This window comes from Chiloscyllium punctatum, chromosome 8 (genome assembly GCF_047496795.1).
Source record: "Chiloscyllium punctatum isolate Juve2018m chromosome 8, sChiPun1.3, whole genome shotgun sequence".
Classification (NCBI taxonomy): Eukaryota; Metazoa; Chordata; class Chondrichthyes; order Orectolobiformes; family Hemiscylliidae; genus Chiloscyllium; species Chiloscyllium punctatum.
The window spans coordinates 48,531,720-48,547,562 of record NC_092746.1 but is presented as its reverse complement, the minus strand read 5'-3'; the positions used below and the strand labels follow the sequence as shown (position 1 = coordinate 48,547,562).

Below are 15,843 nucleotides of genomic sequence, written 5' to 3'. Positions count from 1 at the left end.
TCATATTTAACCACACTGTATTGCATTTGTTAAGCATTTGTCCATTCAGCCAGTCTGTCTAAGTCACCCTGTAGGCTCTTAGCATCCTCCTCACAAAACACACTGCCATCCAGCTTAGTGTTGTCTGCAAATTTGGAGATATTACATTCAATTCCTTTGTCCAAATTGTTAATGTATTTTGTGAACAGCTGAGGTCCCAGCACTGAACCCTGTGGTACCCCATTCATCACTGCCTGCCACGCTGAAAAGGATGCGTTTATTCCAACTCTCTGCTTCCTGTCTGCCAACTAGTTCTCTATCAATGCCAATACATTATCTCCAATACCGTGAGCTTTAATTTTGCTTCCTAATGTCTTGTTTGGGACCTTGTCAAAAGGCTTTGTTTGGAACACAATATCTACTGATTCACACTTGTCCCCTCGGCCATCACATGCACAAAAAATTCCAGAAGATTTGTCAAGCATGATTTCCCTTCAGTGAATCCATGCTGACTTCAATCAATTCTGTTGCTGCTTTCCAAATACCCAGTTATTACATCCTTAATAATTGACTCCAGCGTTTTCCCCATCACTGACATCAGGCTAACTGGCCTGTAATTCCCTGTTTTCTCTCTCATTTCTTTTCTCAAAAATGTGTGGTTACATTCGCTAATCTCCAATCCATTCGACCTCTTCCAGAGTTGATAGAATGCTGGAAAATGATTACGAATGCATCTACTATTTCTGGGATCACTTCCTTAAGTACTCTGCGATGCAGAGCATCAGGCTGTGGAGATTTTCAGAGATTTAATTCCATCAGTTTCTCAAATACTATTTCCTGACTAATGAGGATTTCCTTCAGTTCCTCCTTCATGCTTTGCTGTCTGTCCCCTAACATTTCCAGAAGGTTATCTGTGTCTTCCTTAATGAAGACAGATCCAAAGTATTTACCCAACTGGCCTGCTATCTCTTTGTTGTCCATTATAAGTTCACCTGATTCTAACTTTAAGGAACTGTTTTCGTGTGAGTCACAGAATGTAATGGCGTTGAGACTTTAGACTTCATAAGAGAATTCAGATCAATAAATATCCCATTTCTCTATCACACTAGATGATAATAATTGTCTTCTTTGTAGATATTATGCAGTTACTAATATCTAACTGAATTTGGGTTACAAGGACATAAGGTGAGATCTTAACATTGAAAACAAGAGCTATTTTGTTTTTGTTCAAAAAAATTGGTAAACATTAATGGTGAAAAATAGGATTAGCAAAGAATTTATGAAGGTAGTTGACAGATAAAGTGTGAAATGAAACAGAGACTTTCCCTATTTATTTTAATGATAATTGTAAAAGATCAAAGTATTTTTGGTCAGCACGGTGGCTCAGTGGTTAGCACTGCTGCCTCACAGCACCAGGGACCTGGGTTTGATTCCAGCTTTGGGTGACTGTCTATGCATTCTCCTCCTTTCTGCATCGATATTGGCTGGGTACTATCAGTTTCCACCCACAGTCCAAAGATGTGCATGTTAATGAATTGGCTGTGCTAAATTGCCCATAGTGTCCAGAGATGTACAGGCTAGATGGATTAGCTGTGGGAAAATGCAGGGTTACAGGGATAGGGTAGGGAGGTGGGTCTGGGTAGGATGCTCTTCAGAGGGTCAGTGTGGACTCGATGAGCTGAATGGCCTGTAAATGGCCTTTCCACACTGTAGGGATTCCTGTAGTATTATTTTTGTTTCAGGAGAGAGGCAACATTTTCCTTTGTGGTGAGCTTATTTTTATATTAAACCTTAATGACCTTGTTAAAAATGTAACCGTTAATTTTGTAGAATTTTGTCTATTTCAAGCCATTGCTATCACTGATTTACTATTTTGTGTGATTAATTACACGTATATATAAAAGCACTTTCCAAAACTAAATTATGGATTTAAATTTAAAATTTATTTTGCATAATATACACGAAAGTATAAGCTAAGCTACAGACACAAATTTAAATGAATACAATGTAATTAAAAGAACTTCCATCATGGAAAATGAACTCCCGACCTGAGGATTGCAAGTCTATAATTAAAACAATAGTTCACTAATGCCATGAAGACTCTACACAACTGCAAAAGTTAGTTTTACTGCATGCATAAGATATTTTTCAGTTTGAAGAAAGTTATAAGCTAATTGTGTGAAATTAGTGTTTTTCTTAAGCTCTGTATTTTTTCATGCTGTTCTCTGACCCATTTCAATTTGCTAGGCTAATGGTTTAAAAAATTCTGAATTCAAAGGGGCTCACTAAATGACAGAATAACTCTGAATCTACCAAGAAGTAAGTTCTCCTTAAAATTGAGATTTTCACCCAGCCTTCAAAACCTTAAACAAAAGAATAGAGAGACGTAAAACATAATTTTCTGGCGAGGCAAGGAAATTCCAAAGATTATGACCCTCAAAGAGACAAAATTCCTCCACATCAGTCTTAATTGGGAGAATCATTATTTTAAAACTATGTTCCTCATGCTAGAATCTCCCATAAGATGAAGCATCTTCTCAGCATCTATCCTGAGAATTGGGTGGCACGGTGGCACAGTGGTTAGCGCTGCTGCCTCACAGCGCCAGAGACCTGGGTTCAATTCCCGCCTCAGGCGACTGACTGTGTGGAGTTTGCACATTCTCCCCGTGTCTGCGTGGGTTTCCTCTGGGTGCTCCGGTTTCCTACCACAGTCCAAAAATGTGCAGGTCAGGTGAATTGGCCATGCTAAATTGCCTGTAGTGTTAGATGTAGGGGTATGGGTGGGTTGCGCTTCGGCGGGTCAGTGTGGACTTGTTGGGCCGAAGGGCCTGTTTCCACACTGTAAGTAATCTGTAAGTAAACTAATCTGTCAAACCCTGCTCAGAATCAATATGTTTCACTAAGATGACCTTGCATTCTTCTAAACTGCAGTAAGTATGGACACAAACTGCTCAATCTTCCTTCATAAGATAAATCCCGTCCCCCTTCCACAAACTGGTCTAGTAAGTCTTTTCTGAAACATTTTCAATGCAAGTGTATCCCTTCTTAAATAAACAGACTAAAACTATACACTGGTGTAGTCTCACCAATAGCCTGTGCACTTACAGCAATACCTCTCTATTTGTATACTCCATCTTTCTTGCAATAAAATCCAAAATTCCATTTGTCTTCTGATTACTTGCTGGAGGTTTTTGTAATTTGAGTCCAGAGACACCCTAGTCTATCTATATCACAACATTTTGCTGTCTGTTTCTGTTTAAATAATATGCTGCTTCTCTGTTCTTCCTGCCAAAGTAGACAGGTTCACATTTTCCCAAGTTGTATTTCATCTGTCAAATGTTTCCCCACTCACTTGACCTATCTATATTGCTATGTTGATTCTTTGTATTCTCCTCACAGCTTACCTTCTTATCAGCCATGATATCATCAGCAAATATAACTACAGTACAGTCTATCCCCTCATCTAAGTTAGTTTTACAGATTGTAAATAGTTGAGGCCTTTGCAGCGATGGTTTATGACACTCCACCTCCATGTTTGCTTCTCTGAAAATAATCCATTTATCCTGACTCTTTCAAATCAGTCAGTCAGTTCTCTATGTATGCCAGTTTATCTGTCTCAACAACTTAAATTTGTATCTTGTATATGTTATGAGGTACCTTTTCAGATGCCTTTTGGATATCCAAATAACACTACCTTTCCTGCTTAGGAATTGGGGGGTTGGGGACTGGAGTGCAGTGAGAGGTTTTGGGGTATTGTTTTTAAAATATGAGTGACTAGAAAGGAAGGGGGTGCTCTCTTCTAGGGGAGGTGCTCCCAGTGGGCTAAGGGCACCCTCCAAAAATATTACCCCGATCCTTCCTACTGTTATAAACACATTAAAAACAAAGGGCTACCGACTTGTCCATGTGCCAATGCCAACCATCTTATGTTATGATCAGTGTGATATTGGAGTCCATTGAGCTGCCAATTGTAGTCCAGGCCCACCCTCTGTATTGTAGAGGTAAGCTCAGGAGTGGATGGTAAGTGGCTCTGCTGAAAATCTGCCCTTTTCTACAGCTATCCCCGCCAGAAACATTCCCCTGTGGGTAAGTAATATCCAAATCAGTGAACAAACATTGATATAGTTCCAAGTCAGGATGGCATGGGACTTGGTAGAGAATTTACAGCTGGGAGAGTTCCATATATCTGCTGTCCTTGCCCTTCCATTTGTTAGAGATCACAGTTTTGGAAAGCAATGTGGAAGAAGCAGTCTTGGTGAGTTGCAACAGTGTGTCATATATATAAAACACATTTCTGCTACGCTACATTGACGGTGGAGAGTGCGAATGTTCAAGTTTCTGTGTTGCATGCCAATCAACCAGGCTGCTTTGTCCTGGATGGTGCTGATCCCCTTGAGTGCACACATTCAAGCAAGTGGAAAATGTTCCATCATAATCCTGATTAGTGCTTTATTGATGATGAACAGACTTCATGCCTCAATGGCTCAGTTAAGTTTCTTGTTAATGTTAACTCTTCAAGATGCTCATTGCCTGGCCCTTGTGTGTCACCCATGCTACTTGTTACTTAGTGGCCCAAATCTGAATGTTTTTTGGGTTATTGCTGCATATTGGCACAGATGCCTTCCTTATCTGAAGAGTTACAAATGATACTGAATGCTGTGTAATGATCAGCAAACATCCTCACTTATGACCTTACGTTGGAATAAAGGTCACTGATGAAAATGACACACTGTTGCAACTCACCAAGGCTTCTTCTTCCACATCGCTTTCCAAAACTGTGATCTCTAACAAACGGAAGGGCAAGGACAGCAGATATATGGAACTCTAAGGAACTCCTGCAGCAATGGTCTGGGACTGTGATGATTGATCTTTAATAACTACAACTATCTTCCTTTGTACTATTGAACTCTAATCAGTGGAGACATTTCCCTGAAATTCCCAGTGACTGACATTTTCCCAGAACTCCTTGATGACACATTCAGTCAAATGTTGTCTTGACGTCAAGGACATTTACTCATATCACCCCTCTTGAATCAATTATTTTGTCCATGTTAGGCTATACTAAGGTCCAGAACTGAGTGCCAGTGGTAGAACCCAAACTAAGCATCATGAACTGATTATTGTTGTGTAAGTGATGCCTATAATACTGTTGACGACACCTTCCATCTTATTACTGATGATTAACTGCAGACCGATGGCATGGACATTGGTAGGATGACTTGATCCCCTTCTTTGAAGTTAGGATCTACTTGCCAATTTGCAGGTACTAATGTTCTAACTTCACTAGGATATCTCAGCTAGGAAAGTGCCTGTGAAACACTTCAAACCTTCAGATCAGATCACAACTGGATCTTGATCAGATGAGCCAATTGGCTGAGAGTGGCAGATGGAATTTAATTTAGATAAATGCAAGGTGCTGCATTTTGGGAATGCAAATGTTACCAGGACTTATACACTTAATGGTAAGGTCCTCGGAAGTGTTGCTGAACAAAGAGATCTTGGAGTGCAGGTTCATAGCTCCTTGAAAGTGAAGTTGCAGGTAGATAGGATAGTGAAGGTGGCGTTTGGTATGCTTTCCTTTATTGGTCAGAGTTTTGAATACAGGAGTTGGGAGGTCATGTTGCAGCTGTATAGGACATTGGTTAGGCCATTGTTGGAATATTGCATGAAATTCTGGTCTCCTTCCTATTGGAAAGATGTTGTGAAACTTGAAAGGGTTCAGAAAAGATTTACAAAGATGTTGTCAGGGTTGGAAGATTTGAGCTATCGGGAGAGGCTGAACAGGCTGGGGCTGTTTACCCTGGAGCGTCAGAGGCTGAGGGGTGACCTTATAGGGGTTTATAAAATCATGAGGGGCATGGACAGGATAAATAGACAAAGTCTTTTCCCTGGGGTGAGGGAGTCCAGAACTAGAGGGCATAGGTTTAGGGTGAGAGGGGAAAGATATAAAAGAGACTTAAGGGGCAACTTTTTCATGCAGAAGGTGGTATGTCTGTGGAATGAGCTGCCAGAGGAAGTAATGGAGGCTGGTACAACTACAACTTTTAAAAGGCATCTGGATGGGTATATGAATAGGAAAGGTTTGGAACGATATGGGCCGGGTGCTGGCAGGTGAGATTAGATTGGGTTGGGATATGTGATCAGTTGGACGGAAGGGTCTGTTTCCATGCTGTACATCTCTATGACTCCATGACTCTAACTTTATTATCATCAACAAATATTCACTGTTTGCTTTACTAAATAGATCTTTAAAAATCTGAAGATTACATTTCCTATTTATGTTCTCAGTCTGTGTTTATAAGGCCAATCTTCACACTTTTGCCCCCCCCATTCTTTCCTCTTAAACTCTTGTGTGGAAGATGGTGACTCATGTTTGGCTTTGGTTCAAATAGATGTCAGCAGTCTTCAGATACCTCTCCAAGTTGACTGCTGTTCATGTGTGAGGCTATTTATGTTGGTGTTTATGTTGCAAAAAGTGGCATAATAGCTGAGCCATTCTTGTTCTTAACAATTATACATATTTACACCAATGATGGCATCCATCTGCCTGGAAAGATGAGGAGGTACATTCAAGATTGACCACTTTTGGATTGGATGTTGCCTTTTGACACCAGTTTGTAAGAAGTAGTCTCCCTGTGTAGTTGGCACACACAAATAACATTGGCCCACGATTGGATGATGCACGTTTTCTTTGCGGTGGATTCCTGTATGGAGTTGGCGGATCTATTCAAAGTCTCTTGCCTTTAGCACAGGAGGTGATGCCACACAGTTTGTGAAAATGGAACTTTGGCCTTGGAGATTTGCAGCTATGGCAGGCAGACAGGTGAGGAAGTAGTCAAGTATGTAATAATTCCTTCATCACATGCCACAGACCCAGTCTTGCGACAGTGACCTCAGGCCCTGACCAACTCAACCAGCAGCAGTGGTGCTGCCGAGCCAATATGGGGGATGGACATTGAAGTCACACACCCAGAGTATGTTCTGCACCTTTGGCACCCTTAGAGCTTCCTTCAAGTACTACTCAACATTTAAAAGAACTGATTCATTAGCCAGGTAAAAAGGTAAAAACTAGCTGTATTCCTGATGAAGGGCTTTTGCCCGAAACATCAATTTTACTGCTCCTCGGATGCTGCCAGAACTGCTGTGCTTTTCCAGCACCACTCTAATCTAGACTCTGATTCATCAGCCAGTTTGGCATGGGTGGGTGCAGTGGCAGGATGGTGTGGAATGTGGTGATCAGCAGTAAGCTTCCTTGCCCATGTTTGACTTGATGCCCTCAGGCTTCATGAAGTCTTTCATCAATGATGAGAATTCCCAGGGCAAATCCTTTTTGGACTATATACCTGTATGCTAACAGTGGGACAGGACCTACCTAGGATAGTGCTGGTATTGTCTGGAACATGAGTATGACCAACTCAGGCAGTTTTGTTGACCAGCCTTCCAGTTTTAGCAAACTCTCTCAGATGATAGTAAGAAATTCTTATCATTCTTATGATCATCTCAGGGAGTGTGCTAAAACTGGGTGACAAGTCAACCAACTGCCTGATGTAGTCATCAGCAGAATCAAATTTGCCACTGTCATTTCCAGTGTCCAGGTCAATGCCAGGCATACCATCCAGTTTCATTCTTTTTATAAGCTTTTAGCAGTTAGAAACAACTAAGTGGCTTGCCTGGCCATTTAGAGGGCATTTGAGAGTCTCCCATGTTGCTAAGTGTCTGGATTCACATGTAGGCCAGATCAGGTAAGGATTGCAGACTTCCTTCTCTAGAAGGCATTTTTTCTTTAATGATAATGGGCAATGTCCGTGTTTTTCATGGTCTTTAATAAAGACCATTTCAGATTTTATTTTAATTTTAACTTCACTATCTGTCGTAGTGAGATTTGAACCCGGGGCTCTGGATTACTCACCCAGCGACATAGTCACCAAGCTGTTGCCTCTTTTATTTATTATACAATTTCTGTCCATGTTACTTGACAGGTCCTGTTTGTTGTGAAGATCTTTTCTGATGTTTCTCTTCTTTTGCAGGCTATTTACAAAATTCAACTAATGGAAATGTCTATTTTTATGTTAAATTGTTAAATAGCTCTTTTCAGAATATCCATCTTATTCTGAGATCCAATTTATTTTGTCTTTTTTGATTTTCTACTCATTGTCTGATCTGTTTTTGTTTGGAAATTGACTACAGTGCTGTAAAACAACCTCAGAGAATTACATTTGGTTTCAGCAAATGTGTTTTGCCGAAGAAGTATGTGAAGGTCATAATAGAAATGGCACCTTCTTCGACAAGATTCACAAAACAATTCTCAGAAATATGCTAAATACCTCTGACTTTTTATTTAAATGAGAAATTAATGCTTCTGAGTTCATATTGGAAGGTGCCAGCATGCAGCCATTTCCCTCTTCAATGAAGGCATTTAATTTTTCTTTCTCAAAAAGACTCTGCTAAAATATTGGAGCATGCAATTTTGTTTGATAATAACCCTTAATAGAATTTTAGGCCTTTCTTTTGGCCTGTCTCATAACAGATGTTTAGGACAGAACCATATTTAAAACTCACAAAAGACAAGTCAAAGGAAAAATAGCAATGCTATTGGATTACTGTTGTTACCTGTGGAGGGTAAGATTTGAATGGCAACATCCACAAGGAATGATGCAAGATTTTAGGTGAAATATGTAATTCTATATAATAATGTAAATTTTCTGAATGTTAATGGAGTGAAATACTTCAGTTTATCATAAGTAATGTTCTATGATAGTAAATGTTTTCTGCTTTTAGGGACAAATTGAAGGTTTTTTTTATTCTTTGTACTCATCCAAGTCTTTCTTTTGTCATTCAGGTTAGAACCTGGATTCTTACAGTTGGCTACACCACAGCATTCGGAGCCATGTTTGCAAAAACATGGAGAGTTCATGCCATATTTAAAAATGTGAAAATGAAGAAAAAGGTAGGGGACTAAATAAACTCATCCTTTATTAATACTCCATCAGATTTCTTATGATGCTATGCATTCATAGGTTTAAAAATGTGTTGCTTTATAAGGGCAGGTAGTTTGATATGTGCTCATTCGTTATTTCGCAGTTGTGTGTGCTTTGGTCTATCCCTTTAGATCAACAGGTGTACCTGTTATAGTCACACATGCTCTTTAGGAAACCTGAGGTTAGACTGACTTTTTTTTAATACAATGTTTGTCTTTCGGAAAGCCAAGTGGAAGATATTTCCTGTTGCTTTGGATCCTTCCTTGTCACATCAGAAAACAAATAGTTACCTTTCAGTTCTGCATACTTTGAAGTACAATAAACAGGTCTAAAACTGTGTGAATGTGTTTGAATTTAATAACATGCATCAAAAGCTATTATGTAAATTTTCTGTGGGTACAGTTTAAACAGGGTTGTAGGTTTTTTGGTACTTGTTGCGTCTGATAAAACACAAAGACTATTTGGTGGTGACTGTTTCTGGTGTTTTAAATATGTAATGCCGCAATGCAAGCTGATAAATCTTTCCATTAGTGTTTTATCTGTAGCATACGTTACCCACTATTTTACCTTTTCTTTACCTATTCCTCTTATTTGGTAGGCCAGTAGGTTAACCTTAGTCTGAATCTAGTATTAAACATTTCTTCAATTTCTTTTCTCCTGAACTCTTTATTTTATGCTTTCTCAAATGTATACTCTCAACTAGCCTAGTCTAATTCTTCTTTCTTCCACATTGATTCATTTCAAAGTAAGTTGTAACTTGGTCTTTCTTTCTTGCCAATTGTTTTGAAAACTGTTTGCTTTGTTCTGCACTGATGTCCCTTGCTGCGTAATTTACTCCGTCCCTCATCCTGATAAAGGGATTATGCCCGAAACATTGATTCTCCTGCTTCTTGGATGTTGCCTGCCCTGCTGTGCTTTCCCAGCACCACACTCTCAACTCCATCCCTCATCAGTCTTCCCTGACATTTCCCACCAGCACAAAGGCCAAGCCACTTCCAGCCTTCCTAGCCGCTCTCCTGAGCCATACTGTCATTATTGCCTTCATTCCTAGCTCTGCCCCTTGAGCTCAGTTTTTCGAGGCTTAACAGAATAAATGGGCATGTGGGTCATGATACCTGAATCAGTCTATGCTCCTTCATTGTAATGCAGGTGAACTTCATGCTTTGTGCTCACTTCTGTGATTGCTGTTTGCTGGAGGCTGTGGAGGAAGTGGAAAATAGGAGAAAAGTCTTACATTTGCTGAGACCAGGAGAAGATCCAGTCACAAGGAAAATAAGATCATGAGTAGATAGCCATAGTAACCAATGACAGGCATCATACTCCAATACCCTGGATGCAGTATGACAAGAAATTGATTGCTCTCATCATAAGGTCATATCCTACCAAATGCACCACTAACTCCACAATGCTCCATTTACCACACCCCCATCACTCATCTACCAACAGTCTCTATAAATCAGAAGCCATAACTAATGTTCACTTGCTTCACCAAACCCTCATACCTGGCCTCATATCCTAAGTCCACAGCTTGTACACTTTGCCAATTATTCAACCAGGACAGCTGTAGCACTCAGAGGACAAGATTGCACATAGATTCCGATGCAGAAAACTCCACTGAGTGGTTCAATTGAGTTGCCTACAGAAGAATGCTGAGCAATATATACAACAAAATGTATACTGCATTGTTGAAACCTTCAGAAAGTCAGCTGGCACTGTCAAGAAGCATAGAGAAGTCCAGTACAATGTAGGTACAATGCCCAGAGTTGGAGCTCGTTCTTTTGAGTGTGTGGCCAACTCCTTTCACATTCGTGTCAACCGTACCATGATGTAATGTTTGATGGTTATGTAATGACTTCCATTACAGCAAAAGCAGCATTCTGAATACTGGAATAGAAGCTCAAACTGGTGTCTTCAGAAGATGATAGAGTCATAGAGGACTCCATAGCTGTAGATTATTATTTAATAATGGGGCTTACAGTCTGACCCATCAGTCTAGCAATCTATGCTCAAACACATGACAATCATTCTGAACAAGAATGGATGGAAAATTTCAGGATGTTGCAAACAAATCTGGCTTCATTCTGCAAAGCATTAAAGACACAAAAATTCATTGCCACAGTCACTTTTACAGTCACTAATAATGCTGTCTGTATCCTGCCGTAAGGATATATCTGTAGCAGTAGCAGTTGCCAGATTTGAATGAGGTCATCCTTACCTAAGCACAAGTGTTTCTCTTTTTTTTGTTGCTGAGGTTCAAGTAGGAAGGTTGCTTGGTGCTAAGACCTCCAGCTGAAAGCCCGTCCCTTCCACCCCCCAACCCCCCCCCCCCCCCCAACATTCTCCTTTCCCCTCTTCCTCATCTATACTTCCTCCTCCACCTTCAAGCAGTTTGTCCAACTCTGCTCATCCTCCCACTCATATCACACTTCAGGTACCCTTATAGTGAAGGACTGAACTGGAGTATAGTCCTTATACAGGTCTAAGCTTTTACTTAAAGACCAAATATTACAAACATAACCTCCTGGCCCAAGCACCTCAGAATGTGCCTACAAGTATCTCTTTTTGATGTATTCATTATTGCTCAATTGCCATATTAGGAAGGAGCACCACTTCTCCAATGTTCCTGTATAGAGGAATACAAGTAAACCCTGAGTTAGTACCCACCACCATAGAACTAATGTATAATTAACAAGTAATACTGTTTTCTGAAGAGAATGCCCATTATTGCACTCATATTTTGTTTATGTACACATGTTGCAGAACAAAGCCTTTTGAACTCACAGAGTCATAGAGATGTACAGGACGGAAACAGACCCTTCCATCCATCTTATCCATGCCAACCAGATATCCTAACCTAATCCAGTCCCATTTTCAAGCACTTGGCCCATATCCCTCTAAATGCTTCCTATTCATATACCCATCCAGATGCCTTTTAAATGTTGTTGCAGATTCACTGCTGCACCACACAGCAGTATTGGTTTCTTTCTCTGACCATGTGATCAGTGCCTTTGTCAATCTTTCTCCTCATCAAAGTGATGTTGTTTTGATCTTTTGTCTCCCAAAGTTCCAACACAATGTAACAGTATATAAAACAGTAATTGTTGCTTCTGGAATTCAAGGAAATCACCTCCAACACCTAAAATACCTCAAAAAAGGAACAGCTCTGACAGCCACAAAAGTTTCCTGTCTTCCATCTTGGATTACCCAGAATGCATGTGACTTTTGCAATTTTACATATATAAAAAGTATCAAAACCATGTGGGGTTGTCGTAACAGCCTGAAAAAATCATCAATCCACAACTAACCTCAATGTCGTTCATAATTCCTTTAAGTAATGTTTGATGAGAGTTGGTGAGGCATGGGTCTGTGCTGCTGCTCACGATATGTCCAACTATATATGACTAGAAACATTATTAGTATGGAAGTAGTTAAAGTTTTAAATGTTCTTTCCAGTTTTAAATCTAAACTTGTAATATTTCTATTTCCTCCTATTAAATAGAGCAGTGTTATTGTGGGGAGTGATGTATAGGGAGCTGGCATAGGGAGTAGAGACCAGAGACTGAGAAAAATGAATTGAAATCCAGTTTTAGTGTTCACCTTTCAAAGGGACACATTTAGATAATTGAACATTTTGAATAAGGAACAGAGAAGCTTCAAGGGTAAATTAATAGATGCTCTCCTTAGGGGTTTAAAATACCTTTGACAAAATACCATATAAAATGCTGGTTCATAAAATTGATGTGCATTGCATAGGAGGGTCAGTGTCATCTCAGATTTTAAAAAAATTGGACGAAAGACAGGCAGTAAATCAAGGGAAATAATTATTTTTTCAGATAAGGATGGCAAACATTAATGTCACTCAATTGTCAGTGATAGTTTCACAGTTATTTCTTCTGGTACATATATATATAATGAGTTGCACATTGGAATAAAATGCAAAAGTTTAAAACTAACTAATTAATCCAATCTAGGACGACTGAGAATGTTAACAATCGGCTCCAACAAAATATAGAATGGCTCGCACACTCTGCAGACGAGTGCCACATGGAATTTAATCCAGAGAAGTGTGAGGAAGAGGCTATACAGACTGACTGATGCATTTGTAAGAGTTTATCAGGACAGAGCACCCCAGGGGTTTATTTGCATAGATCTTCAAAGGTGACAGGATGTATTGAGAGAACAGTTAACAAAGCAGGCTCTTGGCTTTGTTAAAAGAAGGAATGAGAACAAAAAAACAGGGAAATTATACTCAAATTATATAAATCTGTTTGTAGGTCACAAATAGAGGATTGCATCCAATTCTGGCCACCACATTTTAGGGAGGATGCAAGATTCTTGAGTGATTAATATCTGAACAATTGAGAATTCAAGAATTTGAGACTCACATCTGACACAATTTAACAAATCTAACAGTTTTATTGCAAAAAATGTAGAAGTTGAAAAGAAGAGATTAATTTAGGACATACAGACTAGTTTGACTGCAGGCCAATTGGATCTGATCTGACTAGCACCTATACATTTTCAACAGGTTTCCTCCCATTGATAGTTCCATTCCAAACAATCAGGAGTGCCAAAGGAGAAACCATTTCACAGCTAGCTCAACAGCACCAAAGATTAGAAACAGATCAGACTGGTCTGTAATGTCTGAGCATTAGAGTACACTGAGGAGCAGGATGAAATCGTTTAGGTGGATATAACAGGCCCACAGTAGGATTACAGTTGACCTGATTACCCAAACTCACAAGATGAATTCTAGTTTGCAGCTATCATAATTGACAACAGGAATTTTAAATTGGATTAGGAGCTAGCATAAACATTCTTTCAGATCTAACGCTCTCATGGAGGTGAAGAAAATGTCCAGCTGACCTCCTTTCAGATGGGAAGAACAAGGGATTAAAATCAAAATGAGATGGCAGATGCAGGTTACAATTTGCTGTAATGGGAGAGAAATCACCAGTACTTTATATGTCATTCCTAATCACCACTCTTCATTGTAAAGTAAGGATGTTTATATTGTTTTGAAACTTATTCATTTAGCAGTTCCAGGGTAAACTGAAAGTGATTTTGAAACAAAAAAAAGAAGATGCTGGAAAAGCTCAGCAGGTCTGACAGCATCTGTGAAGAGAAATCAGAGTTATCATTTCAGATCCAGTGACCCTTCCGCAGAACCTGAGGCAGGGTCCTGTTCTGAGGAAGGGTCACTGGACCTGGCACGTTAACTCTGATTTGGCTTCACAGATGTTGCCAAATCCACCGAGCTTTTCCAGCAATTTCTGTTTTTGTTTCTGATTGAAAGCATCCACAGTTCTTTCGGTTGAATTTGAAGTTTATTGTGCATTAGTTTGCACCATAGAACCTCCATCCTGAGGACTACGACAAGGCAATATTGATCATCTTTGTTTCTCCTGGAAGATAAGACTGCAAACAGTGGTGGGGAGAAAGTTACCTAGGATGAATGTGGCCAGTTATAAGACAGCATTCTAGAACTTAGTTTGCACTTTCAGGAATGAAGTTTCTGCTGAAAGGGATAATTTAATGGAGCAGAGGTTCTGGATTGACTGTAAACTGTGACTTATAATTAATAACTCAAACATCATTTATAAATGTGAACCAGTTACCCTGTGCATTCTGCAAATAAGCGAAAGCATCCAGAGAATAACAATCAAGTAGCAGCATTCAGATCAGCAAAAGAATCATTTCAGCAAATCCTCTAATTCTTGTTAAGTTCAGAAACCTGGTCTGTACTTTCTCTCAACCTGGGTTTAAAAATCAAGTAAATTGGAGAATTTTGCATGCTTCAATAGAATCTTTAACTTTTGTGATGACTCTGGGGATAGCAGGATTGAATTTATAGTTCACCACCCCAGTGAAGTAATACACTACAGACAGGTAATTGGCTATGATATCTAAGAAATCTTATGGGATCTTCAAAAATACAAGGAGATCTCAGGTCGTTGACAGAAATTTATGGGCATTGAAGCTTCCGATATGTTGGATAGCAGCCTAACTCTAGCGACACAAGTGCAATACATCCTTACAACAACATACAAAGAAAATTAAGGTGACCATGATATATTGAAAGAAAAACTCCTAAACTCAGAACCAGCCCTACAAAGTAGTTCAACACTTTCAAACAGCTAATAAAAAGCTCACCAACGAAAAGCAGGCACTCAAGTCCAAATTGTATCAAACCAACATTGAACGTTCAGAAATTGTTAATTTGCAAAATGGTTATCTGAAGTCTACAACTGAGTTTGGATCAGCATCCGCAGAAGTCACCAAGTTTCATTTCAGTATAGTAGCAACGACCCAAACTAGACGTTCTGGAGCTGAGGAATAGAAATGTTTAAAAGGTGAAGCATGACCATGTTAAAATTAAGCAAGATTTGGCGAAGTCAAAAAGAGCCTACTAAACAAAAAGCTCAACTATTAACAGTCACACGGTGCTATCAAATCTCTGACATTGGGAAAGAAATGATTACAGAAAATTTCACAAGCCTTCAGAAATTAACAGTAAACTGAAATTCTTTGATAATGGAAAAAGACTCTGAAATATCCAGGGTTCAACGGTCCCCATGGACGATTAGTTAATAAAAGCAGTAAGTGATGAGGCTTAAATTTGAAAAAGAAACTCCTGAGAGAGGGAACTGAGATTTTCAATTAAGTTTATAGAAACTACCATGGAAAAGCAAGCACTCTTTATTGACAAATCAACAAGACAATGATTATTATCTTTTGAAGAAAGAATGGCAAACATATGGGAAAGAAGATACATGACTGAAGCCTTCAACACCTAACCAGTCCAAGGCCTTAGATGACATTAAGACCAATAGGATAGTGACAGACTTTGAATATCCTCCTGTAGTCTCATCTGCCATCGAGTCTG

At 39.4% G+C, this 15,843-nt stretch overlaps 1 protein-coding gene across 3 annotated transcripts in view; it reads left to right on the top strand.

The window, feature by feature from the left end:
* The window catches only part of gabbr2 (gamma-aminobutyric acid (GABA) B receptor, 2), a 968,818-nt gene that overhangs the window by 843,119 nt on the left and 109,856 nt on the right, over positions 1-15,843 (top strand). For all 3 annotated transcript variants that reach the window (XM_072575495.1, XM_072575496.1, XM_072575497.1), the window contains exon 12: positions 8,819-8,926. In XM_072575495.1, coding sequence (XP_072431596.1) covers positions 8,819-8,926 — 108 coding nt within the window. The remainder of the gene's footprint in view (positions 1-8,818; positions 8,927-15,843) is intronic.